This window comes from Sceloporus undulatus, chromosome 1 (assembly GCF_019175285.1).
Source record: "Sceloporus undulatus isolate JIND9_A2432 ecotype Alabama chromosome 1, SceUnd_v1.1, whole genome shotgun sequence".
In the NCBI taxonomy this organism is placed as follows: Eukaryota; Metazoa; Chordata; class Lepidosauria; order Squamata; family Phrynosomatidae; genus Sceloporus; species Sceloporus undulatus.
The window spans coordinates 104,355,771-104,383,551 of NC_056522.1; the positions used below are offsets into that span (position 1 = coordinate 104,355,771).

General features: G+C 38.9%; 1 protein-coding gene across 6 annotated transcripts in view; it reads left to right on the plus strand.

Annotated features, from left to right (window-relative positions):
- Nucleotides 1-27,781, plus strand: part of FAM184A (family with sequence similarity 184 member A) — an 84,531-nt gene that overhangs the window by 32,208 nt on the left and 24,542 nt on the right. For all 6 annotated transcript variants that reach the window (XR_006103418.1, XM_042462127.1, XM_042462150.1 and 3 more), the window contains exons 6-8: nucleotides 19,639-19,800; nucleotides 21,143-21,264; nucleotides 21,415-21,565. Coding sequence is in view for 5 of the 6 variants with exons in the window: in XM_042462127.1 (XP_042318061.1) it covers nucleotides 19,639-19,800; nucleotides 21,143-21,264; nucleotides 21,415-21,565 (435 nt within the window). In the remaining variant the exon portion in view is untranslated. The remainder of the gene's footprint in view (nucleotides 1-19,638; nucleotides 19,801-21,142; nucleotides 21,265-21,414; nucleotides 21,566-27,781) is intronic.

The window sequence follows — 27,781 nt, forward strand, 5'->3', positions numbered from 1 at the left end:
GGGGGGGAAGTAACAAATAACCGTTTTTGGACTATAGCCTAAGGAAGTGAGTATAGAAGATTTGTCAAAGTAACTGTGTTGTACTGATGAGAACATAGTATGATGTTAGTTGAAGATTTTAAACTGGAATTTTACGTCTCATGTTATTATGTGTTTCGTAATTAATAAACTTTAAAAATAATATATATATATATATATATATATATATATATATATATATTCCAAAAAGCAAACCTTGATTTTGCTGTTTGATATAAGGGATACCATTTTACTGTGCCACCGTATTGAATATGACTTGAGCATCCACAGACTTTGGCATCCACGGTTCTTGACTCTGGACAAATTTTCCCTGCAATCTTTGATTTTTCTCTATTTCCTACATTTACATTCCAATGATTAACAACAAGTCCTGTTTTCGTATGTGATCAGTTTCCTCCTGGACTCCAGCAGAGAATCTTTCAATTTCCTCTTCTGCCTATGGAGTTGGAGCATAAACTTGGATTAAAACTATATTGATGGGATTTACCTTCAGTCTTAGTTATATGATTTGGTCAGAATTTGGATTATATCCTTTGACTCCTTTTGCTACATCTCTCCTCACTGTTAACATCACCCCATTTTTTTGTATCATTCTTGCTCAATTTCTCTCACTCACTCCAACTATTACAAGATTTATATGTTCCATTCCTTGTTTTACTATATCTAGCTTCCCCTTATTCTGGCTTTTCACATTCCATACTAGTATAATATCTGCAGCTTCAGACTTTTCTTTCACTTCTGAGCACTTCAGTGTCACAACATCCTTTTGGCTTGAGAGCAGTTGCATCATTAGCTGCATAGCTATTGTCTTCTGTAATTGTCTTCTGCTGTATCCTAGTAGTTCTCTGAGTGCCATCATCCTAGGAGTTTAATCTTCTGGCACTCTCTTGTTTCATTTTGGATTGTCTCATCATAGTGTTATGGTAAAAGGCTTTCAAAAGGGGTTACAATGCCTGCTTCTGCACAGTACTAACAATAGCAATAGCAACAGTATTTATATTTCTATACTGCTTTATAGTACTAAGCACTCTATAAGCAGGTTCACAGTGTGTTAACCAATTGACCCAACAATCTGGGTACTCATTTTGGAAGGATGGAAGGCAGAGTCAATCTGGAGCCCTGAAGGATTGAACTCACAGCATTTTGGCTGCAGTACCAGCATTTAACCACTGTGCCCCCAGGGCTATGGTGCCACTGCCATTGACCCTGAATGTCACCCCCACCACAAGTACTGCTGCTAGCTAGTAGCTGTTTGGCATGTTTATTCCGGCTTCTCAGCAAAAGTCTATCTGACATGGGAGACCCTACTAACAGCACTGCTACCATCAGCATGGCCTCTTGCTTCACAGGAGTACACAATCCCACCACCATGGAAACATTGTGCTCTGGTGAGATCTTTTCCTTTGTCTGATCCATCCAAAACAAAACAAAAAACTATCCTTCCGTGTATTTATTGATTTTTTCTATTTTTTATTGAATGTTAATGTTTTTAATGTTATATCATCATTGTTTAATTATGTTTTAATGTTGGATATGGGGGTAGGTTTTAGGGTTTGATTTTTTTTTTAATTTTACTGTAACTTGATGTGTTTTATTGTTGTAACCCGCCCTGATTCTCCGTGATTGGGTGGGCTAGAAATAAATCTATATTATTATTATCCTTGCATGTAACTGCTTCTTTTCACTACATGTATAGGCTGAATTTTTTTTCAAGACATCTTGGTTATTTATTTGGCTTTATATCCCTCTCTTCCTCCAAACAACTGAGATTTCCTCCTTTTAACTTCAGAGCTACCCTAATATGTATTAAGAGATAGTGCTGAGTAACATCATCACTGAGTTTCATGACTGAGTGATAAAAAGAGGAAGGAGTTCTGTGGCAATTTATTGCAGTATAATTTTTCATGGACCCTAATACACGTCTTGAGATTTTAGCTTGTGCTAAAATAACTTAGAGTTGTTGCAAGATTTCTGACCTCTTTTTATATGGGAACATACTAACATAACTACCTTTCTGAAAATGGCTGAGAGAGAAATTGAATATACATTTCCCTACCTTTCCACTATATTACACTGTTGTTGTTTTTTTCAGTTCTTTTTCTGACATCAATTTAGAAAGTTAAAACATACCCATTTTTCATAAGTGTTTGTTTGTTTATTATTATTATTATTATTATTATTAACCTTTATTTATGAAGCGCTGTAAATTTACACAGCGCTGTACATGCGATCTTTTTAGTTAGATGGTTCCCTGCCCTCGAGCTTACAATCTAAAAAGACAAGACACAGAAGGAGAAAGGAGTGGTGGAGGCAAAGGGTAAGAGGTCCAGCAGTTCCTCTCTACCTCCGAGGCCTGGACCAAGGCAGATGGACTGGAGGGAGGGCTTGGCTTCATAATGGATGGTTAATCTTCATCCAGGGAAAATACATACTCTCAAGTAGGATAATACATACACAATACATAGCAATACAGGAAATGGTTCGATAAACAGGCACCAAAGAACATCAGATAGTAAGCGACAATTATGCAATGCCTGGGAAGGCTTCTCTGAACAGGATGGTTTTCAACTCCGTTTTGAAGCTGGTTAAAGAAGTGATGGCTCTTGCTTGTGGGGGAAGAAGGTTCCAAGAATGAGGGGGCAGCAAGTGAAAAGGGGCGAATCCGGGATGGGGTAGAGGAAATCCTGGGCTGAGACAAGAACCCTTGACTACCAGAACGGAGGGCCCTGGTGGGAAGGTGAGGAGAAAGAAGGTCTGATAAGTAAGGAGGGGCCAGTCCATGGAGGGCTTTGAATGTCGACAGCAGGAGCTTATACTGAATGCGGAAAGGGAGGGGGAGCCAGTGAAGAGATGCCAACACAGGAGAGATGTGGTCAGAGCGGTGGGTGGAAGTGATAATGCGTGCAGCTGAATGCTGGACAGAGATTAAAGGACGGAGGTGAGAAAGAGGAAGCCCAGCCAGGAGGACGTTACAGTAATCCATTCATGAGATCACTAGGGCATGGACCAGGATCTTGGCAGTAGAGGCGGAGAGATTTGGTCGGATTTTGGCAATATTGTACAAAAAGAATCTACAAGCCTTGGCTGTGGTCTGGATCTGAGGGATACACGACAGGGAAGAGTCAAAGATAAAACCAAGACTGCGGGCTAGCTGGACTGGTTGAATAGAAATGTTGTCCACAGAGACAGAAAAGGAGTGTTGAAGGTTGGGCTTAGGAGGAAAGACAAGAAGCTCCATCTTGGACATGTTGAGCTTCAAACGCCGATGGCGCATCCACTGCGAGACAGCTGTGAGGCAAGACGAGACTTGCTGTTCAAGCCTTGGAGAAAGGTCAGGGGCGGAAAGATACAGCTGGGTGTCATTGGCATACAGATGGTAGGAAAAGCCAAAAGAGCTGATGAGTTTTCCTAAGGACAGTGTGTAGAGAGAAAACAGAAGGGGACCCAGAACAGAGCCCTGGGGAACTCCAACAGATAAGGGAACAGGAGAAGAAGTCAGACCCCCTGCAACTACTGCAAAAGATCTGCCAGACAAATAATAAACCAGTCGAGAACAGAGTCTGAGAACCCAAGGTCAGAGAGTATGTCAATTAGGAGACAGTGATCAACAGTGTCGAAGGCTGCAGACAAATCGAGAAGAATGAGAACAGAGTAAAGGCCATTAGCCTTGGCCTGTAAAAGGTCATTCGAGATCTTAGTGAGAGCTGTCTCTGTAGAATGCCTTGGGCGGAAACCAGACTGAAAGGGATCAAGGATGGAGTTGGTTTCAAGAAACTTAAGACAGCGTGAATAAACAACCCGTTCCAAAACCTTAGAAAGAAAGGGGAGAAGAGAAATCGGACGATAGCTAGACAGAGAGGAGGGGTCAAGAGAAGGTTTTTTCAGAATTAGGGAAATGAGAGCATGTTTGAAGTCCAACGGGAAGGAGCCTGTAGAGAGAGAGAGATTGAAGATATGGAGAAGCGAGGGCAGAAAGGAGGGAGCTATAGAGATTAGAAGACGAGTAGGAATTGGATCAAGAGGACAGGTTGCTTTTTATTTTTGGCAGATGAATTGTAATTGGGGCTTTAGTTTCTTTTTGTGGTTAAATGGATAATGTATTACAGTTGGCCCTTCATATCTATGGGATTCTTTATCCATAGATTAAACAACTATCCACAGCTTGAAAATATTCCAAAAATATATAAATTTAAAAAGGAAACTTTGATTTTGCTATTTTCTATAAGGAGGAGCATTTTACTACCACATTGTATGTAATGGGACTTGAGCATCCACAGAGTTTGGTATTCACAGGGAGGGAGCCAAACCTCAGCAGATACCAAGGGCCCACTATATACCTTTTGTGCTTGGGCATTATATACGGATTTCTAATTTTGTATCCTTTTAAGAATAAGGAGCCCCATCTTCACCCTGTTGGAGAGTCTTACTTTCCAGGTCATGAACTTCTGTAGTCATTGCCCTTTAGGGCTTTTTTTCCCCCTTTCAACAGTAGTCCTGCATTCTTACAAACAAGCTAGTGAAATGTGGGCTAGACAACATAACTGTTACATGGATTTGTAATTGGTTGACCGGCAGAACCCAAAGGATGCTCAACAATGGCTCCTTTTCATCCTGGAGAGAAGTGACCAGTGGGGTCCCACAGGTTCTGTCCTGGGTCCAGTGCTATTCAACATCTTTAATAATGACTTGGATGACAGAATTGGGGGTATACTTATCAAATTTGCAGATGACACCAAATTAGGAGGAGTAGCTAATTACCCCCAGAGGACAAGATGAAAATTCAAAACGACCTGAACAAACTAGAAAGCTGGGCCAAAGCTAACAAAATGAATTTCATCATGGAGAAATGCAAAGTACTGCACTTAGGGTGGAAAAATGAAATGCACAGATATAGGATGGGTGACACCTGGCTGAACGAGACTACGTATGAAGGGGATATGGGAGTCCAAGTAGACCACAAATTGAACATGAGTCTACACTGCGATGCAGCAGCTAAAAAGGCCAATGCAATTTTAGGCTGCATCAATAAAAGTATAGTGTCTAGATCAAGAGAAGTAATAGTGCCACTGTACTCTGTTTTGGTCAGGCCCCACCTGGAATATTGTGTTCAGTTCTGGGCACCACAATTCAAAAAGGACATTGAGAAACTGGAGCGTGTCCAAAGGAAGGCGACTAAAATGGTGAAGGATCTGGAAACCATGCCCTATGAGGAACGCCTTAGGGAGCTGGGGATGTTTAGCCTGGAGAAAAGAAGGTTAAGAGGTGATATGATAGCCCTGTTTAAATATTTAAAGGGATGTCATATTGAAGAGGGAGCAAGCTTCTTTTCTGCTGCTCCAGAGACTAGGACCCAAAACAATGGATGCAAGCTGCATGAAAAGAGATTCCACCTCAACATTAGGAGGAATTTCCTGACAGTAAGGGCTGTTCGACAGTGGAACAAACTCCCTCAGAGTGTAGTGGAGTCTCCTTCTTTGGAGGTCTTTATCTGTCGGGTATGCTTTGATTTAGATTTCCTGCATGGCAGGGGGTTGGACTGGATGGCCCTTGTGGTCTCTTCCAACTCTATGATTCTGTGATTCTAAGCTAGTTTTGAAACATCTGCTAAAGCACAATTCTGTAATGTAATAGATAATACTTCCTGAGTGAAACAGAAATCCCAGGTGAGTGTAGAATTGTAGTTTTAATCACCAGTGTTACCATACACACACACACACGCACACACACGATATTGCTTCCCATATCATAAAGTTCTAAAAGTGTTGTCTTGCAGTAAGCACTAGGAATGAAGGAGAAGGGGTTTTAAGTTATTAGATAGAGTACACCATACATTTTCATTCTGGTTAAATAGGTTGATTAAATTACTGTTCTGCTCTACTGACAGTCCTTCTTGTTTAACCATATCCTTTAAATAGCTGAGATAACCTGCCTCAAAGTAGCTAAACATTTAAGATTAAAATTTTATAATGATTTTTATACTCTTGCCCCTATGAATTTAGAGACTAGTTCACTTTAGAGCTCCTCTTTTATAAAAAATATTGAAACTTGACCAGCCATTTTTCTTGCCCCCACAAAACAGAGACATAATTAATTGCAGTTGGTAACAGATTTATATTATGCTTGTCACTATTTCAGAATGTCTAAGGCAAGATCAGTATTTGGGGACTAGTTTGTATTAGACTTTTCCAGTCTCTTCTTTGTTTATGGAAACCAGCCATGAATCCTGGTTTAATGTGCTTATTCTTTGCTTCTCATCCCTTGCTTCTAGCATCAGTATTTAGGGCCAAATGTCAAATACATACATAGAATCCCAGTTTACACATTACAGTGTACAACATGTGAGGAACAATATAAACTGTGCCTGATGTGCATGCTGAACAAATAACTAGTATTCCAAAAGTGAGTCTAACCTTAACACCATGCTTGCATGTTCCTTTTTTCTCTGGTGCAGCAAGAGGAATTTGGAAATGTTGTACAAAGTTGACAGATTTTGATGAATCTTAGCTATGATTAATGGAAGCAAGCCACATCCAAAGTGTAGTTTATGAAATTGGCTTGTTTCCACAAACCATAATTGAAATTAACACTTTAGGGTTTAGAAACTGAGGTACAGTGGTACCCCGGGATACGAATGCGCCGCCTTATGAAATTTCCGGGTTACGAAAAAAATCCAATTAAAAAAAATTCTGGGTTACGAAGGTTTTTTCGGGTTTTGAAAAATTTTTTGGTGCTTTTCGGCGCTATTTCACACGAAATCGCGGCTTTTCCCCATTAGCGCCAATGGGTTTTTCGGCTTGCGAAGTATTCCGGGTTACGAAAGCGGCGGCGGAACGAATTAATTTCGTAACCCGGGGTACCACTGTATTGCAAATTTCCTGATACTGAGCAAGAATCTTTGTAATAAAATCAAAGCAATATTTGTTATTTTATGCCTCCAATGTTTTTTGCATTCATTTTTAATGCTATGCTGCTTTTTTTAAAAAAAGGGTTATTTTTCTGAAATAATTTTATAATGGTATTGGTTAGTACCAGGAAAATTTTAATGTCCCGTATTATCTTTAAAATAGAATGCAACCCAAGTTAATGAAAAAAATGCAACTGCCTGTAATTTTCTTAAAACAGTTCAGTGCTCTTGTAAAAACTTGTTTTTATGTTTGTTGTCCAAATGGTCGACTACTGAAATGTTAAAATTTGTGCACTTTGCAAATAATTAAATTGCTCATATTTTGTCATAGTAAAGACTTTTCATAGTAACCTGAAAGGCTTATTTAGACAATCCATCATTTCAAGATGAATAATTGTTTATACAATTGCTAGTTAAGAGTTTTAAAACTAACTACAAACTTTTCAGAATAGAAGTGCTTTACCCAGGCTGAAATCTTGTACACATCACCAGGAATATATTTTATTATGCCAGCTTGCTCTTCAGTAGTTACGTACACCATTTTGCTGTTGCGTCTCAACTCCTGTTGCAAGACAATAGAAGTAATAATTTGTGGTATTGACAATGGATAACAATGGATGTTGTGTGAGTGGGCCTACTCAAAAGGACTTTCTTCTTCTCCCTTCTTCCCAGTTTCCATATGTACTTGACTATAAGATGACTTCTTGTATAAGTCGAGGACAGGTTTTTGGGTGAAAATTATTTATTTTGATTTGATTCATGGATAAGTTGTGAATAAAACTTAGGGGCTTGTAACAAAGGTTCTAAAGGATAAGCAAGGAAAACAGTGCCAATGATTCCAGCAGGCATAACTGTAGGTGCTCACACGAAAGGCTAGATGGGCTAGAGAGTAGAGAGTGATCAGTGCTTCCAGGACTCTTGCCGTTACCAAGGGATAGTTCCTTTTTAAATGAGAGTTAAAGTGCAGTACTTACATTGACCTGTGGATAAGTCTACTCAGGATTTTTTGACTAAAACTTCTAGACTTATACATGAGTATATACAGTATTTGAAAGTGGGGAGGAAACAAATAAAACTTGTGATGATCTTTATCTGTTAAAACTTCAAAATGTCTATCACTGTCTAGCAGGTTATTTGCTGAGAGGCCTGACAGTTCTTACTGTCTGGGATCTAGAGACTCTTACACAAAAGATAGTCCTTTTGTTCTTCATTTCTTGCAGTGGCCCATGATCCCAGTTGTTATATAAAGCCCATAAACTTTGGAGTGCACAAAAAGAGGTGCCAGAATTCAGGATCCGTATGCCGATGTTAGACATTGGTGTAATCTTGGAGAGTGAATTGTGATGACAGTGAGGGAGAACTGTGCTAGAGTGGTGCTTTGACTAAGGAGATCCTCATTGTGGTTGCTCAAGATAGTCAGTGGATGGGAAGAATGTTTCCTACATTACATTATAAAATAGTTTAGCTATAGCTAGATATGTCCACAAAAAATTAATATTTGAAGCCCACATAATACAGAACATTATGCATTACTGTATAATCACAAAACTATAATATTGTAATTTTAATATGACTGTAAAATCATAGAACCTTATAATAACAAAATAATTTTAAAGCGATATAATAGTAAAAGTAAAATCTTACAAAAAGAGGAAAAGACAGTGGTGAAGCCTACCATGAAGTAAGTTTAGAAAAGCAGAATGTATGTGTGTGTGTATGTGTGCGTGTGTGCGAGCATGTGTGAGCATGTGTATGTAGGCACACACATACACACTCATAATTCAGTCAGTATAGCTTGTATCAAGACTGCACAAAGGAAGAATCCAGGGTAGTTTCTACTGAGTAACCAATTGGACAAGTAGTAGCACAATCAGTAGCATGCCTAGTGATCACAAAAATATGTACGCTACTGCTTGAACCACTGGGGAAACCAATGAAACTCTACTGTAGTTGTTGTGTGCCATCAAGTTGTCTTCATTTGTATTTTTTAACAGCCCATGGTACCCGTAGAGCTTTTTCCCACCACCACATTTCAAATTTATTTTCCCTCTGTCTAATCCTGCCTCCCATTTAATATGTTTTACATGTAAATTAAACAGATTAGATGATAAAATACAGACTTGCCTGAACTCCTTGCCAATTGGAAACCAGGACTAGGGTAGAAAAAAACAGGTCTTTTTTTAAATGAGTTTTTGAAACCAGTTTGGGCTAAGATTGTGTGTGTGTGTGTGTGTGTGTGCGCGCACGCACGCATGCGCATTAATCTTTTAATTTTAATTTTAATTGCATCTTTCAATAAAACATCATTTTGTACTGTTTATTCCTATTCTGCTATATGTAGACTATATAAAATAAAAATACAAAGTACTCAAATTGCACTTTCATTGTTTAAGCCACTAGCTTAAATAGTAATGGTTCTTAAAGAAGTGTTCCTTTATAACAAGTTGTCGTGGCTGGATTTATGTTAATTGAAGGATTTGTTTCTGAATGACATTTCTTGCACTATAAAATAAAGTGATTAAAAAGAAACAACTGATACTGGATGCTGGTGTATCAATGAACAACTGCCAATAAACTGTTAAAGTTAAAATGTATAAATTCAAACAGTCATTTTTGTTCCAGTAAGAAGATTGGAAAGTAGTAATAATAGCCAGACTTTTAAAAGATATATATGAATAATCTTTTTTAAGGGGGTATTTTTTGTTTTGTTTTTTAAAGGTCATTTGATTTAACCCAAGTTTTAAAACAATCTGGTTTAAACCAGCCAGACTTGTTGGAAACAATTCTCTTTCTCCATATTCTATCCTAATGGTGGTCTCTTGCCCAGAATATAGATTATATATCAACAATCTAATGTTGTTGCACTCCCATTTCTTTGAGAGGAATCCATAGTTTTTCATGATCTACAGTCAAAGCTTTGCTGTAATCCGTAAAGCACAGGCTGATTTTGTCCTGAAATTCTTTGATATGCTCCATTAGCCAATATGATCTCTAGCACTTCTTCCTTTTCTGAACTCAGAGTAGACATCTGGCATTTCTCACTCCATATGTTGTAAGCACCTGCCCAGCTCTCTGGTTCAAGGCCAATTAGGCTAGGGGCTCCTTGTGCCCTTGTATAATTGTCCCAGCCCCTGAACTAGGTTGATAATGCATTCTGCCTCTGAGACTGAATAGAAAGCAGAAAGAAAAAAAGAAAGACAGAAAGGGCACTTTCTTGGATGCAAGGAGCAGGATATGTGGTCTACTGCATATAAATCATATGCCTCACTAATAACCTTTTGCTTATAAAAAATAGATGAATTATTCAGAAGTTCCTTATAGCTAGAACCTGATACTCCTATTCCAGAACCAGTTCATGCTAGATCCAGGAATCATAGAATCGTGGAGTTGGAAGAGACCACAAGGGCCATCCAGTCCAATCCCATTCTGCCATGCAGGAAATCTAAATCAAAGTATACTCAACAGATAGCCATTCAGCCTCTGCTTAAAGACCTCCAAAGAAGGAGACTCCACTACACTCCGGGGAAGTTTGTTCCACTGTCGAACAGCCCTTACTGTCAGGAAGTTCCTCCTAATGTTGAGGTGGAATCTCTTTTCATGCAGCTTGCACCCATTGTTCCAGGTCCTAGTCTCTGGAGCAGCAGAGCCCCCTCCTTAATATGACATCCCTTCAAATATTTAAACAGGGCTATCATATCACCTCTTAACCTTCTTTTCTCCAGGCTAAAGATCCGCAGCTCCCTAAGTCGTTCCGCATAGGGCATGGTTTCCAGATCCTTCACCATTTTAGTCGCCCTCCTTTGGACACGCTCCAGTTTCTCAATGTCCTTTTTGAATTGTGGTGCCCAGAACTGAACACAATATTCCAGGTGGGGCCTGACCAAAGCAGATTACAGTGGCACTATTACTTCTCTTGATCTAGACACTATACTTTTATTGATACAGCCTAAAATTGTATTGGCCTTTTTAGCTGCTGCATCGCACTGTTGACTCATGTTCAACTTGCGGTCTACTTGGACTGGCGGAGGAGGAAGAGTTATAGCTCACTGGGAAATTGGCTAATGTGATTCCATTCCTTTAAAGGTGTTCCAGGTAGAGCTACTAGCTCCTATAACATTGCAACAATAGAGCTAAGATGTGGACTGAACTAGCAGCCTAGGAAGCTAGGCATGTGCTCCCAAAGAAGAGGAAAGAAGGCACTCATGAAAGGCCATATTGATGAGGATGCTTGTTGCCCAGTGTCTATCTCCCAGCCAGCATTGTTGGAAAAATGGGCTGTATATATGTTGCCTCTGCTCTCCATACTTTTGAGTCTCTGAAGGGTGGAAAGTGACTGGGGATGCTACCATGTAGGGCATAGCTCACATGCTTTGTCCAAACGACCAACCCCCAACTGTTCAGATGGGGGGAGATAAAAGGCAGTCCAAAAAGGAGCATAAGGAGGCCACTCTTTACCAGGTCTGCATTGCTTCATAGATATTTAATGCTATTTGGTTGCAGATATTTATCTTTATGATGTTTTTCTTCTCCACAGTGAACTTCATATTTCTCGCTCTCTGCTGCTTCAGACTTTTCCATGTGCCACTTTTTGGTTTTTGATGGTCTTATTCAGTTGTTGTTCCGCAAAGGTCAGCTAATGACTGATACAGCAGAATAGCTGGGAGTGCTCAAATACTTGAAAGGCCACCAAGATAAGCACCATGGTTCCAGTGCAGGGACCAATGGCAGTTGCCCTGTACATGACTTACTGATACAAGAAGACTGTACACAGTAACTGAAATGAATGTATTTATCCACAATAAGGAGTTGCTTTGCAATTTGGATTTCTGTTCCCCCATGGCCATGATCCTGATCCTTTTTATTGGTGCATGAACAAAGCTTGTTGGGCACCAGTGGCTTGCAAAGCATTCTGTGTTTTTTACATGTGAGACTTTACTGAAGCTTCTTGAGTTACAGAGTTTTTTTAAACCAGTACACAATTCTCCATATTTCAGGGGGACACAAAAACTTTATCTGTGACTTTTGGGGTGATCTCTATGGCCAAGTGAAGCTGCCACATCCTCTCCAGGGTTGAGTGGTGCCCCTCTTCACCTGGGATTCATAATAAATCAAGGATTTGTGGACCTTTTTGGAATGCTTCAATAACTTAACTTTATAGAGCTTATCTGCTTTTAACAATGAGAACTGAAAAGTCCATAAGACACTGTAAATGTTTCAGTTTACTCCAGCAACTCTATTCCTTTCATAGAGAACCACCCCTCTTCCTTGTACAAAGCTCTTTTAACACATTAGTGGATGCTGGAAAACACTTTTCTGAGGCTTCCCAATCTGCTTTTTCTAACAAGTCAGATCCATGGCTGTGTTCCCAACGTCTGCCTCTTACATCCCACCAGACTCCTTCCAAACTACGCAGATGGCTATGTTCTACTGCCTCTTGAGCACAAGTGGGGATTCCACCCAAGTGCAGAATTTCTCCTAGGTCTCAACTTCACCCACTCTTATGTTCCAAGCAGAGGTTTTCCTCTCCCTTCTTGTAAAGCAGCTGTTTTTCCATCCCTTCAGGGAGTAAATTCCACTGCTGTCTCCCTCACCACAGCTGCCTCACTCCACCCTCTTCTTCAGTGTCCTCCCTTCCGAAACCACCTGTCCCTGCATTCTTATCTTCTCCTGCCCTGACCCCTCCCTTATAACTTCTTCTTCTTCCTCTTCTTCTTCTTCTGGGTTCTCCGTTCCGACCAGCTTTCTTTGTCTTCCTCCCTCTCCTCCTCCTTCTCTTCCTGTTGTTTTTGAATTCCTTGCCTGCTTTTCATCTTTCTCTCACACCCTGGCTCTTCCCCCTCCTCCCAACAAGTCTTTTCTTAAATGGTTTCTGGTGTACATGTGGAAGACTCCTGTTTTGAGGCTTGCTTTCTCCCTGGGAATATCTCCTTGGGTTTAGAGATAGGAAGGCCTAGAAAATAAAAAAATTGTGATAATAAAAAACTGGTTTTTTTCCTGAAACCTTTTTTGTTTTGGAAAAATTGAAAAAAAGGAAGAAAACTGGTTGTGATTTTTTTTTTTTAGCATGATGAATAAAAATCTTTAAGACAAGATGTTCATATACTGTATATACTCATGTGTAATTCTAGAAATTTTAGTCAAAAATTTACCCCAAAAAACTTAGTTGACTTTTCCAAGGGTCAATGTAAGATTGTACTTTAACTCTTATTTAAAAACAGGAACTATCCTCCTAGTGAAAAGCAAGAGTATAAATTGCCCTGGAACCACTGACCTCCCTCTACTCTCTTATCCATCCAGCCTTTAGTGTGAGCATAGTTATGCCTGCTGGAATTTTGTAAATTCTTTGGCATTGTTTTCCTTTGCTTCATCTTTTAGATCCTTTGTAATATGCCCCTAAGTTTTACCCTCGACTTATCCACGGATCATATCAAAATCCATAATTTTGGCCCCAAAACCTGCCCTCGATTTACACATTAGGTCAACTTATAGTCAAGTATACAGTGCACCCGTGCCATACACAAGCTGAAGCCACATGGCAATATAATGAATGGTGCTCATGCATGCTGCCGCGCCCAAGCCACATTATATTCAATGGGGCTTGAGGGTACACATTTTTCGGCTTATGCAGGGGATCCAGAACGGATCCCTTACATAAGGTAAGGATCCATTGTATATGGTATTCCCCAAATCATTTCTAAAAACTATGTATAATATCAGATTATTCTAATTTCTGTGCACTGAATGAGGACAAGCAAGTCCTAGGTTACAAACTGAACTTTCCAATGCAAGAGCAAGATGCATTTCTTTCTTTAGGGGGCATTGAAAGAATCTGGTCTATGTTTGGAAACACTCACACTAATTCAAGAAAGAAACTGGCATGCGGAAGGGTAGATAAGCCTCTTTTAATCTGGGTAAAACTGCAATTTTTAGAAGTTGATGATAACTGTGATGGTGACAAACATAACAAAGCAGAAACAGAGACTGATACTGATAACTAGTACTCCATCTACAGAAATAATAGAATTTGACACCAGTTTTAACTGCCATGACTCAGTGCTATGGAATTCTGGGATTTGTAGTTTTATGAGAATTTAGACTTCTATTTCAGAATTTTGGTGCCATAACAAACTACAATTCCCAGGATTCCCTAGCATTGAGCCATGACAGTTAAAATGGTATCAAACTGGAATATTTCTGCAGTGTGGATGCATCCCAGAGCTTGGAAAATGAATCTGATTAAATTTTATGTCTGTTAATTGAATTTTAGTCCCTCCTCCCTTCCACACACTCCCCCCCCCCCCAAAAAAAATTCATTTTAAGGGAATGGGTGCTTTACGTCTATTTGACACTGTGGAGAGGAAATATATCTATATATACAATATTTGTTACTAATGTTGGTGATTTCTTCTGTGGTTTTTCTTTTTCTTTCGGAAGTATTTTGTTTTGTTTTGTTTTTTGGCCTGTTCCAAAATTCAGGAGATTATTACTCCATTTGTTATAAATACTTTAAAAAATAAATAAAAGTAAATTCTGTTTATAATAATGGTTTGAATACACTGTTTTTTAATATACCAATTGTGATCATTTTATGTCACATGAAATTGTACATAGTCATATTTTATGTTCCTAAAGTAACAGGGTGGCTTTCAATCTGTAGAAAGTCATAGTGTTGCATTTTTTTTTCAATTTTCCCAAAGATTTCCTTTTTTTTCCTGAAAAAATTGAAAAAAATGTTTTTCCCCCCCCCATGGCTTCAAAATTTCCGGAATTTCTACATCTCTATTGTGCTTGCACCTAGTTTTTGTCAGTGAAATCAAGAGCTGGGCTAAGAGTTCCGAGCAGGGAAGTACTATTCAGCTGCACACGCACACACATATGTACTTGTGGGTGCTTTCTTTTTTGTGCAAAGTATTCTCATTTCTGGACTCATACTTCTTTGTGGTCTCTCTGCCTCGGACAAATGGATTTTGCACCCGCAGAGAGACCCCACTGAGAATGTTGTAGAGTTGAGTATCTTGACTGAGTAGCCTCCCCCTCCTGCCTACTGTGTATACTCCAGTCTGCCAAGCTACTATCCCTCAGTTTCTCTTAGTCTGCCAGTAGAGTAGCTGTGATGGGTATTCTCCTGTCTGAGTAGTCCCTTCTCTCTTTTTCACCTAGTCTCCTGCTTCTGCTTCATTTTTCTTTGCAAATCACCTACCTTCTTCTTCTTGGCTTTACTTCGCGAACGAAGATTCAGGAAGGACTCATCCGTGCTTTTAACAAGCGCGTTGATGACATTGGATGTATCCTTCAAGCCTGTGCAATGGATTTTTCTGGTGGAGCACAGCATGCACAGAACTGGCCTCACCCTTTAAACCAGAGGTTCGACTGCTGAGGCCTTGGCAAGCATGGACAATGGCAGTGAGGTCCTCAGGTCGTAGGTTTGATGAGAGTTTCCTTCTCTTAGATGGTTGACCTTATAGGTTTAGACGAGCACCATCTGCCCAGGTTTGGGATTAGAGTTTTCCTTCTCCTAGGATGGTTGCCATAAGGCTAGAGAGCCCATCCTGCCCTTTGGTGCGCTTGGTCAGACCTTCGGTTGTGACCTGTCTGGCATGGGAGGCCCTACCAGTGGCTATTATACCACCGCCAGCATAGCTCACAACTTCATTAGGGTACGCAAGCCTCTCCCCCACACAGTCAGAGCATAGCTGGAGGGGAATAGGAGGCCGGAAGATGACAGTTAAGGAGGGAGGAGTCACTTTCTTCAGGCTATCCCTGGTAGAGCTGGGCCTGCCTGATCACTCCCTCTCAGGCCGGATGATGACAGTTAAGGAGGGAGGAGTCTCTTTCTTCAGGCTATCCCTGGTGGAGCTGGGTCTGCCTGATCACTCCCTCTCAGGACGGAAGATGACAGTTATGGAGGGAGGAGCCTCTTTCTTCAGGCTATCCCTGGTGGAGCTGGGTCACCTACCACTATCTATACAAAACGAATAATATTTTTCTTTACTTCAGCTCTTCTTCCTACTCTCTCAGATACTTGATTCTGTGGCCTCTAAGTTCCCTATTTAACTGTGTTCCTTTTGTGTGTCAGGAGTTGCATATGCTTTTTCCCCCGCTATAATATGTTGGGTTATTTAGTGATGGAATATTTTAGTAGTAATATGATTTAGAAAGGTGAGCTCAGGCACAGGTGCTGAGATAATATAGGACAGAAGGCAAACTTGGTCAAGGTCAGTTATGGGAAAGCATCTGGCTCTAATTACAAAGTGAAAGGGAAGTTGTGGGAAAGAAAAGAGAAATGTGCTTAATGATTATAACGAATAAGAATTTTTGAAATTCTGTGTAGTTTAATTAGGCAATTTTAACATTTGTTGGTCAGTTCTCACAATGAAAGTCACTGGATTGGATCTTTGGTTTCTTAATAAATATTTCCTGAAGCCCTGAATAACCAGACCCAAATGTTGAAGCTCTTCAGCTGAGAGAAGTCTCTTCCAGTTGCAGACCAATTGGCTTGGAATGAGTCTCTGTTTCCAGCATCAACTGTTTCAAAGCCCCACAAGAATGCATCCTTGGTACCGACAGTTTCAATGCTATCTACCACTTGATACCATCTACCACCTAGGTACCGCCTGCTCCAGTAGTTTCTATGGCCAATGACAACATATGATCTTTGACTCCTGTCATGGAGGACTGCCTTTCCCGTTGCCATTGTAACTGCAAGGAAAACTGACAAACTTTGTGCTTTGTGGATGAATGACCGATATCTTCAGTTTCATCAGGACAAAGTTGTGTTGAAACCAGACATCACCTTCTTATCAAAGGTGGTGGCATCCTTCCACCTCAACCAGGATATTGTGTTGCCTTCCCTGTTTCAGAACCCCCTTCGTGAGCACTGTGAGAGGTGGTGACACTGTTTTGATATATGGAGGGCATTAACCTGCTATGTGGACAAGACTTCAGCTTTCTGTACTTCTCCCAGATTGTTTGTTTGTTACCTGGCATCAAAAAAGAGACTACTTAGCTCCTCACAATGCTTCTTGAGGTTGGTTCTGTCTACTATCCATGTGTCTTATGAACTGGCTCAAAAGGACTCAGATTTGAGCCCACTACACCAGGGTGGCTTCTACCTCCTAGGATTTCCTGACTGGATGTTTGCCATGCAGCTACTTGATCCCGTTCTATGACTTTCATTTCACATTACAGAGTGGACTCGAGGTCTTGAGCCGATACCATGTTTGGGAAGGCTGTATTCTGTTCATTCCTTTCTTGAATGTACTGATTGATCACTCAAAGAACTGTAGTTACTGGTGTGCAACCTGTCCTTCTCCATCCTGATCTCAAAATGATGAGATTCTCAGCGTGGAAGATAACTTCATAGCTTTGCTTTGTCTTGCAGTGATACTGTCAGCATCAAGGAAAGAGTCTATCAAGTCATCTTGTCTTTACAAATGGAAGCATTTCTGTTCATTTGCATGGCAAAATGCCAAAAGGGGACAGAGAAAAGGCAGAAATACTCAACACCTTCTTTGCTTCAGTCTTCTCAGAAAAGACAAAGGGTGCTCAACCTGGGAAAATGGAGCAGAGGACAGTTTAGGGGAATTTCAGCATAGAATAAGTAAAGAGATAGTACAGGAACACCTTGTTAATCTAAAAGAATATAAGTCTCCAGGACCAGACAAACTACATCCAACAGTATTAAAAGAACTGGCAAATGTAATATCGGAGCCATTGGCAATAATCTTTGAGAACTCCTGGAGAACAGGAGAAGTCCCAGCAGACTGGCGGAGGGCAAACATTGTCCCCACCTTCAAAAAGGGGAAAAAAGAGGATCCCAACAATTATCGTCCAGTTAGTCTGACATCAGTACCAGAAAAGATTCTGGAGCAGATCATTAAGTGAACAGCTACGCAATGCAATTCCTAATCACAAAAAGTCAAACATGGGTTTCACAAATCTAATCTCTTTTTTTGATAAAATTACCATCTTGATAGATTAAGGAAATGCTGTGGATATAGTATATCTTGATTTCAGTAAAGCAGTAAAATGTGAGATAGGCAAAATAATTGTTACATGGGTTTGTAATTGGTTGACTGGCCGAACCCAAAGAGTGCTCAACAACGGCTTCTTTTCATCCTGGAGAGAAGTGACCAGTGGGGTCCCACAGGGTTCTGTCCTGGGTCCAGTGCTATTCAACATCTTTATCAATGACTTGGATGACAGAATTGGGGGCATACTTATCAGATTTGCAGATGCCACCAAATTATACCATTGGTTGAGAGGAAGCGATTTACATGTTAATCTGTTTATTGTTCTGTTGCTGAATGGCAATGCCTCAGGGTGTCTATTTAATTGATCCATTGTCTGCTGGAAAATCCCCCTGATCTGGGGGGGGTGGGGTGTTCATTTGCAGGGTCTTGATTTTGGTGTTTTTCAGAACTGGTAGGCAAACTTTGTTTACTGTCAGGATTTCTCCTTTCCTGTTGAAATTGTCTGGGTGTTTATGGATTTCAGTGGCTTCCCTGTACGTTCTCACCTGATAAGTGTTGGCATGGTCCAGAATTTCAGTGTTTTCAAATAGCATTAGGGATGATGTTTGAAAGCCCTGAGGGGTGAAGAGCCTTGGTGGCTAGGTTATGCTGCTAAGGTAGTGCTGATTTCCTTTTCCATTGTATCCAGATTCCTTTCCATATTTAGGAGCTACCAAGTCTTCAGGCAGTGCATGAAATAGGATTGTGTTGTAAGGGTTTTTGTTTTATTTTGTTCTGTATTGTTTTGTTGACAAGTCTTTTCCCCCTGAAAATTGTCTCTCGACTTAAATGATTTATCACTGATTGAAGACCGAAGGCCAAATGGATCACTCATTTGTCCTGTATCTGCTGAATTTATGGTCACTAACACCAAATGCAAAATGCATCTACATTGGATGTAAAAGTGCTTCTTTAATGTTGGGTAAAGTTTGTCACGGAGAAATTCAGGTTTTACTGTATTTAATTGGTGTAGATTATAACTAATTGTATTATCATGGATTTTTTTCATGAAGGAGGTCCTTTAATTCAGTGGCTTATTGAAGCTACTTACTTTTAACCTCCCTTAAAAAGCTGTATTATGAAGATAGACTCATATTTTGTAGTTTTGTGTAGAGAGGGAAGGCATTGATTGAGGACAAATAAAAGTGTTGCTTTCTCTAGTTTGAGATAAATTGTGAATAGAAAGTTATAAAAGATTTGCTTCTTTCAAAACCATGTTACAGAAATCTTTTTAATTTTCCAGAAAATATTTAGGAGTAAAGGCATAAGCATGACCTTATAGAATTAAGCACTTCCTCTTAACAAATAATGAGTGAAAGATGGTCATGGGACTACTAAGCGTAACCATGGGGGTTTGCTGCAGTATTGCCTACATTCCTGAAAAATTAAACCTGCAAATAGGGGTAGATGACAAGTGCCACTGCTACTGAGGTAGATACATCATTGTGACATATCTTTTTTTATTGAAATATTTGTTATGTTTATGTTTGTATGTTTTTTTTAAAAAACTGAACTATAAAATGAATTGAGGACAAGGTCCCTTTATCCATACTTGTGATATTTAAATTTAGAAAAAATGCATAAATGCTAAGAAAGTGAGCAGCTTTCAGCAAACATAACTAAATCACCTAAAGTTAATCTTTGTTAGGTTTGCCAATTATTCTTTTTCTATTTGTATTGTAGATGGGCCGTCTACAAGACCTGGTAAGAAAAAGTGAGCAGGGTCTTGGTACAGCAGAAGGACACATCTCCAGTCTTCAGGAAACTCAGGAAATACTGCAGAAAGAGCTGGAGTTAACCAGGGCAAGACTGAGAGAGACCACAGATTCACTGTATAATGTTGAGGTAACACTATATATATATATATATATATATATATCAGCTCTGTCATCCAGATTAAGATGCGTATAGAAGATCCAGTGCTCATATGCATGATATTTACCCATTTACTAAAGTGTCACTCATTGTAAATGTACCTATATAACTGCACCTATAAAGGAAATACTAGGTAAGATGTCATGGTCTGAAATGCTCGAACAGAAAATGATTGTCTTAAAGCTGAGATATTTATGTCACAATAATATCAAAACAAGAAGGAAATGCAGGAGGTATCTAACATAACTAAAGAAGAGTACAAACAAGCTAAGCTTAGAATAAGCTCAGGTTTAAAAGAAGTTAAAAACAATAAACAGACTTTTGGAGGTGGGAGTAGGTTCAAATCATGAGGAAGTACAAGAAGGAAGGAGTAGATGATGAAATATTGATAGGTGAAAGAGAGAAGATACTCAACACATACGTTTTCTCTTGTCTTTTCCAAAAACAAAAAAGTGAGACCTATTGGAAACAAAAGAAATGATACAGTGTGGAGATGATAACTCAAAAATAGGTAAAGAGATGGTGCAAGTTAGGGGTGTAAATCTTTGTAAATTTTGTTCTTACAGGCAACAACAATTAATTCACTGGATGGCATGGAGGAACAATCCACTATGATTGTGTTTTTCTCACACACCAACTGATCTGCAGGAGTGCACGTTCTTTTTCAGTTACAACCATTGAGCCTCAGCCTCTCTCAACCAGTTTGTTTATCTGGCCCTAACTACTCTAGTATCTTGCTAACATTCCCCCCGTAATTGGGAGGGTGTGGATTAAGCCTCCTGCTATCCCTGAATGAATCCCATGGTAAATCCAATTTCTCATTCATGGGATGGCACGGATGAACAATCCACTACGATTGAGATATACCCAAGCCCATATTTTCTGGGTGGGAAAGTTATTTGCAGTCTTTCTTTACACAAAAGGCCACATGCATTTTTCATGTGGAATAATTCCCAGACTGCGAACATTTTTGTCCATCTGGAGTTGTACTTGACTGGGCTTCTTGACACTAGGGAAACCTGTTTTCAGTCATTTTAAAAATATTTTTCCATCCTCGGTACAGGAATACTTAGCTACTTTAAATTAATTTAAGTTTCATTAGTATTATTGAACTGTACCAAAGGATTCTAATGGTGCCTGTAGGTGTAATCTCAGAACCTTTGTCTATCATATTTGAGAATTCTTGGAGAATTTAAAAATTACTGGCATTATTTCTGCATTTGGGAAAGACATTAATGTTGCTTCGGAACAAAATAGTGGCATGGATAAATTTTGTATATTTTAACTGTATGTAAATCTTTGTAATGTCTAGGGAGAACTAGACCAGGAACGACAACAGCATGAGGCAATGATTGTGGCCATGAGAGAAGAGGAGAAATTCAAAGTTGACAGAATGGCCCGTGATCTGGAAATAAAATGGACAGAGAATCTTCGGCAAGTGTTGGGTTTTTTTCATTGCTCTTTTCCCCCTGTTTTAGATGAATTAAGCACAAAAAGGTAGCATAAGTCAAAACAATGAGTTTCAGAAATTCCCAGTACTACTACATGGAAGATTGTGTTCTAGTTCTCTCTTCTTCTTCTTAGGCAGGAATGTACTAAACTTCGAGAAGAGTTGAGGCTTCAGCATGAAGAAGATAAAAAGTCAGCAATGACTCAGCTCTTACAACTAAAGGAGAGAGAGAAAAATGCTGCCAGAGACAGCTGGCAAAAGAAAGTGGAAGATCTCTTGGATCAGGTAATTAGACTGATTACCTGCATTTAACAGGTTTAAATTACATGTGAAGAGGACTATATTGTTGCAGAGACCATTTAATTAAAATTGGAGGCGTGGCTATTGTATTTGTTTTATAGATGCTGTATATCATATTTTTATTTCTTTAAAGAGAACCAGATAGTGTAATGGTTTGACTGTTGAACTAGGACATTGGAAGACCATGGTTCAAGTATGTCAGCCATGGAATCCCACTGGGTAACCTTGGGCAAGTCACATTCTCTCCACCTCAAAGGAAGGCAAAGACAAAAACTCCTCTGAACAAATTCTGCCATGAAACCCCTGTGATAGGTTCCCTTTAGGGTTACCATAAGTCAGAAATGACTTGAAGGTACCCAACAAGAAATATAGTATTTAAAATTATGAATATGCCAGCGTCAGTGATGAACTGGAAAAATGTCTGTAAAGACGAAGCCATAGTTGCTCTGTCCGCTTTGCATATCTGGGCTAGAATAGGGAAATGTTATCCTACAGCTGTTGCTGCACTGCAACTCCCACAATTCCTCACCATTGCCTTTGTTGGCTAGGGCTTATAGGAGCTGCATTCCTACAACATGTGGAGGGCCATAAGGTGCCTGCTTCTGAACTAGAAGAATAGGAAGAAATGTATGCAATCCAAAGTCAAGAAGAATCTTTTATTAAAATACTGAAAAATGTGTTTTTATTCAACAGAGTGTTGACATCCTCTTTCGAAAGCTCATGCCATTCAGAATATGAAGTATAGCAATAAATCTAAAATGTGAAAACATAAAATTGTTGAAACCGTAATGCTCAGCATAGGACACTAGTGAATTTTACACAACTTCTGGGGGAGAGGGAAAATTAAAATCCTAAATAGCAGCATAACTGAACCTGCTAAAGTATCTGAACTACATATCGGTTGAGTCTTCCTCATCCAGAATTCCAAAATCCAAAATATTCCAAAAACCAAAACTTTTTTCATGGGTTGCTAAGGTAGTGACGCATTTGCTTTCTGATGGTTCAGTGTACACAGACTTTGTTTCATGCACAAAAGTATTTAAAATTTTGTATAAAATTACCTTCAGGCTATGTGTATCATATTGGAAATTGTTTTGTGTATTGAAATTCTTTGTTGTATTTACAAATGTTACCTAAAGATACAAAATCATTACGATAAGCTGTATGCAGATGTTACCAGTGGTCAGGCAGTTTACAAAATTACAAATCTATTTGACCAAAAAGGCAAAACAGGAGTGGCTGAAGCCATAAAGAAATTACTAAATCTTATTCCACTGGAGCAAGAATGTCTTCTGCTAATGGATACTAAAAAATGTATCCTCTTTTTCTGTATCACATTTTAAGTGTTTCCTATTGAAGCCACTGTATTTTTGACATCTTTTTCCCTGAAAAGACTGAGTTAATTTCCCCATGTACTCCTCTAATGTCTCAGGACTTGAAAGTGTCATCAGTGAAACCAATGGCAATGGACAGATGGAACATAGATTTAAATCCCAAGTGATGCCCACCGGTCCTGTGCACAAACAAACAAAAAAATTAAATAGGATAAATTCTGCACTGTGGTATGTTCAGCATGTAGTACATTAAGAAACACCTTCTAGAAATGCCACTATAAAACAGTTTAGTTCTGCAATCCTATATACATTTGCATTGGAGTAAGTCCTATTGAATACAGTGGGGATTACTTCTGAGTAGTGTTGCGTAGAATTGCAGTGTTGATAATTAAGGAAGGATAGATATTTTTACCATGTTCTTCGCATCAAAGAGGAAAATGAGGTGAAGTGCTTAAGCATTGAATCTGAGCCCCAGTTGCATATGCGTATTAGCAAAACAAAACAATCATATAAATTGCCAATATGTATAGATTAAAATACCGTAGGTTATGTAATTTTAAATACAAAATATATACATAATAAATACATCCGATATGGCTAACAACATCCTTTTGTTAATCTTATAAATCTCAAAGTAAACAAAAATATTACAGTCCAGAGCCAGTTTTGAAAAGACTTATTTGATACACACCTGATTTAAATAAGCAAGACAGCTTCAGTGACAAACTAGTGTAGAATATGGCTTTCAGTGGAACAAACATCTCTGCTGTAAGTACAAAAGCAATTTTCTTTCTTAGTTCATGGTATTTGTCTTTTGAACAAAGTTTTTCTTATTTCAATTGAAATTTTATTTTTTTTCTCAATTAAGATCATCGCAATTATTGGAAATACAGTGGGCCCTTAGTATCCACTGGGGTTTGGTTCCAGTGGATACCAAAGTCCATGGATGCTCAAGTCCCATTGAAAACAATGGCATAGTAAAATGATGACCTTATACAAAATCAAGGCTTGCTTTTTGGAATTTATATGTTATAAAATTATTTTCAAGCCATGGATGCTTGAATACATGGATAAAAATTCAGTGGTTATGGAGAGCAGACTGTAGTATTTTGGTTACTCTACTGAATTTCCTTTTTTGTAAATCCAGACTTTGAAAAAATATAACTCATGTTTCTTTGGCAAAGATATTAAGGAAGAAATGTCCATAAATCAGTATGAATCACATTAAGACCCTTGCTGGTTTGATTGAAAGATGAAATAATTGAAAGTGAGTGGTGTCTGAATCATAAATCATGTATCCAGAAAAGAAATTATCCATCACACGATTTTAACAATTGTATTGCTCATATATATGTTGTGTCTGATGTATATGGTGATACACCACTTATACATGCTGACCGTACATCTTCAGCTTGTTAGTAAATGGCTCTACACTAATATATACAAAATATCATTTTGCTATGGACCAGTAAATAATAATGTTTAAGAAAAGTTCATATTTAAAAATAAAAATGATGCTTAAAAAATAGGCTTAGATAATTATGTTGCCAATTTTAAAAAAAAACAATGGCAAAATGTATGGGCTTACTATTTCAAAAAGGCAAGTGAACATTTGGTTAAAATGTTTAAAAAGATATGCTAGCAAATATTCATGATGAAAAGCTTAATAGATACTTAATTGTTCCTTCAATAGATACTTGTTGAAATGTCATATATATCAATTTGGAGTTTAAAAATAATAATTTAACATCATAGAATAATAAAAATGTGAAATGTATACCATTTTGCCCCAATTTTCCAGTTTTTTCTTAAAGGGGGCACAGTGCTTTATGTTGCCATTTCATATGTGTTCAGTGGACTTGTATAACAAGCCATAGCAAAATTGTTCTATGTGAACTTTTCCCAATCAATTTTCAACATATTTTCCTTGTCAAATTAATATTAATATTCTATGTCTTACTATCCCTTCTTTATGCCATCTTAGTTATTTCTGAATGTCTCCCTTTATTTCTGTGATCTTTCCTTCATAGCGGCACTGTCTCGGTGAAGCTTTGCATAAATCTATCAGCAATGTAAGTGAGTTGCACTTACAAATTATACATGAAGGCATGCTTGCACTTCTCAGCTTGCATACTGGCCAATGCTGCTTCAAAGCATTAGCCTTTGAAATTAAAAAAAATGTTGAAGGTAAAAGATTACCCTTTAACTTAATAAAAAGCTCTGTGCTGCATTCATTCTTTCATTCATATGTGTATGTGTTTATATCATTTGACATCACACCATTATTTTATATGTTGTAAAAACAAGCTTGCAGGCAGTATGTTTGCACATGGTAAAGCTTTTTTAAAAGCATGAAATGTGTGGTATTTTGTTGTAAATAATGCAATTCAGTTATGGGTGAACTACCCTAATTCCTTCTGATGTGAAAGAGAGTGGGTGGGATCAAGTGCCCTTGCGCAGAACACCTTGTATGCATGCACACACCCGCCTACCCACCCATGCATACACACACCAACCATGCTTGATGGTTGGGGACCCCTTAAGAGAGGTAGATGGGAATAGAGGTGGAGTAGGTACTTCCCTTTCTCAATACAAACGTGTCTTCCGTTAATACATGTGCTTATCTGAATCCCAGCTAATATTTAAAAGTAATGTTTAGAATAGATACAAGAATATTAACATGTTCCTTCTTCAGAACTATCAAAATAGTAAACATCCCTGTGTCATTGAATTATAGCGACAAAGATTTTATGGGCAAATCTTCATGGCTATGCCCCAGTTTACTCATATAGAATGCCAGTTTATATGAAATTATTTATCTTCCATTAAAATAGTCCCTTACAATGTAATCCTATAGAATCCCAAGGCAAGTGCATATAGGATTAAACCTTTAGGCCCAAATCCTTTTCACTCCTAACCAAAGCAGTCTAATTTAATCAGTAATAACTAGGTTGTGTGTGTGTGTGTGTGAACACTGATACTAACAATTGGAATTAGACCTTAGTGTGCCAATGGTTGTTCAGATGTGGGTTGTAGTTCTAGATGGAAAAAGACACACATACTACACAAACAGCTCTTCTGTTTGTGTGATTATTTTTTAAAAATAAATAAATCAGCTTGCCCCTCCAGATGGGTGTTCCATTATAGTAAATATTTTCAAAACAGAGTAGTCTGTGTGTATGTTTTCCCACTGCCTGTACAAACAGTTGTTTGTATTATAGCCATAATAAATAATGGAAATATCATTTCTTAGTAATTTACATCTTGCCTTTTAAGTACCTTATTTTAAACAATTTGTTATTTACCCTGAAGGCATTTTTTTTTTAAAGAAAATAAATATTTCATTAACTTATTAAATGGCAGGACAAAAGAGGAGCAGAAAGGGGGGGTGTTCAAGATATCTACTGTGTAACAGTATTCGGCTACTTCGGTTGCTATTTGGGAAATCTGTCCTTTTACTAAATGCATATGTGTGTCCTCACTTCTTTAAACGAGGGCACCCAATTTTTGCTCACCCTGTTTCTGCAACCCTCTTAGCCCCCTCACAGTCACTTATAAAAAGCTGCTCAGTATGTTTGAGGGGAATTTAATTGGATATGGTGAGAAAGACTTGAGAAGATAAGGGAAATTGCTGAAGTATAAAAGCTTATCATTGAGAGCTTTACATAATGACATGGACAGGCTTTTTGCAGAGTTCCATGTTGGTTTCTAATATCAACAGTATGGTAAAAGGAAAATAAATGAGCGTCGGAAGAGTAAGATTTAAAATATGGTAGCTGAATACAGTTTCTTTATACACACATTTTCTATTTTAAGTACAAGGTCACTTTTGTAATCCACATCATTTTAATTTAGATTATGATGCTAAACATTTCTTTTCTGCTTCAAAAAATAATAGAAAGTAAATTTCGAAAACTGGTTTATTTGTTTAAAACTGTTTTTATGCATGTTTCCAATGCACATAAACCATTTTGTCTTTACTGTCTCTGCCAGTATTGATGGTGCTGAATGTGATAGTTCATACTCTTCTTTGCAAAATAACAATACAACAAGATTATTTATATAACAGGTACCTGTTTCAGTATGGCAGTGATTAATTTGATTTACAGAAGTATGTATTAGAGAACAAGGTTTATGTCCAAGCCTGGTCTTTGCTAAGTACATAGGTACCACTGCCAAACATTATTTATAATTTTGCCACTGTATAAATTAATGCTGAGATGACAAAGTAGAACACAGCAATAAGATGGAGTAGGAATACTGTGAGGTTGGCAGAGACAAACTTTAGAAATGCACATGTGCTTTGAAAGAAACAAATATTTAATATCGGAATCCAATTCTTAGTCTCTGTGAAACTCAGGTGGGTTACAGACCGCCCGTTTGGGGCAGGCTGCACCCGCCCCTTTCCCCGGTGTATCAGGGCCTCAGTGTCCAGAGCGGCAGCCGCTGAGGCCCCGATCCTCCGCTTTTCAGGCTGTGGGGAAGCGGCAAAAGGCCCCTTTCCCGCAGCCTGGAAAGGGGTGTCCTTGGGGCTTGGCCCCTTTCTCCTTTGGTCCGCTGGGCGCAGCCGTGTGAAGGCTGTGCCCAGCGGACCAAACCAGGAAGGAGCTCCAAAACGGAGCTCCTTCCTGCTCCGTGCTAAGGGCGCACTAGGCGCCCTGGCACAGAGCGAGGACGTCACTTCTGCGCCGCCCCATATAGAGGCGCCGCGGTCATGACGTCCTCATGGCAGCGGCCATGTGGAACAGCCACCGCCATTTTGTGCGTGCGGAGCGCGCACTAGGGTTAGGGGATGCGGAAGCACTGCCCCTTTCTAACCCTAGTATGCGCTCCGTGCATACTTTCCTGCCCGTCTGTAACGGGCCTT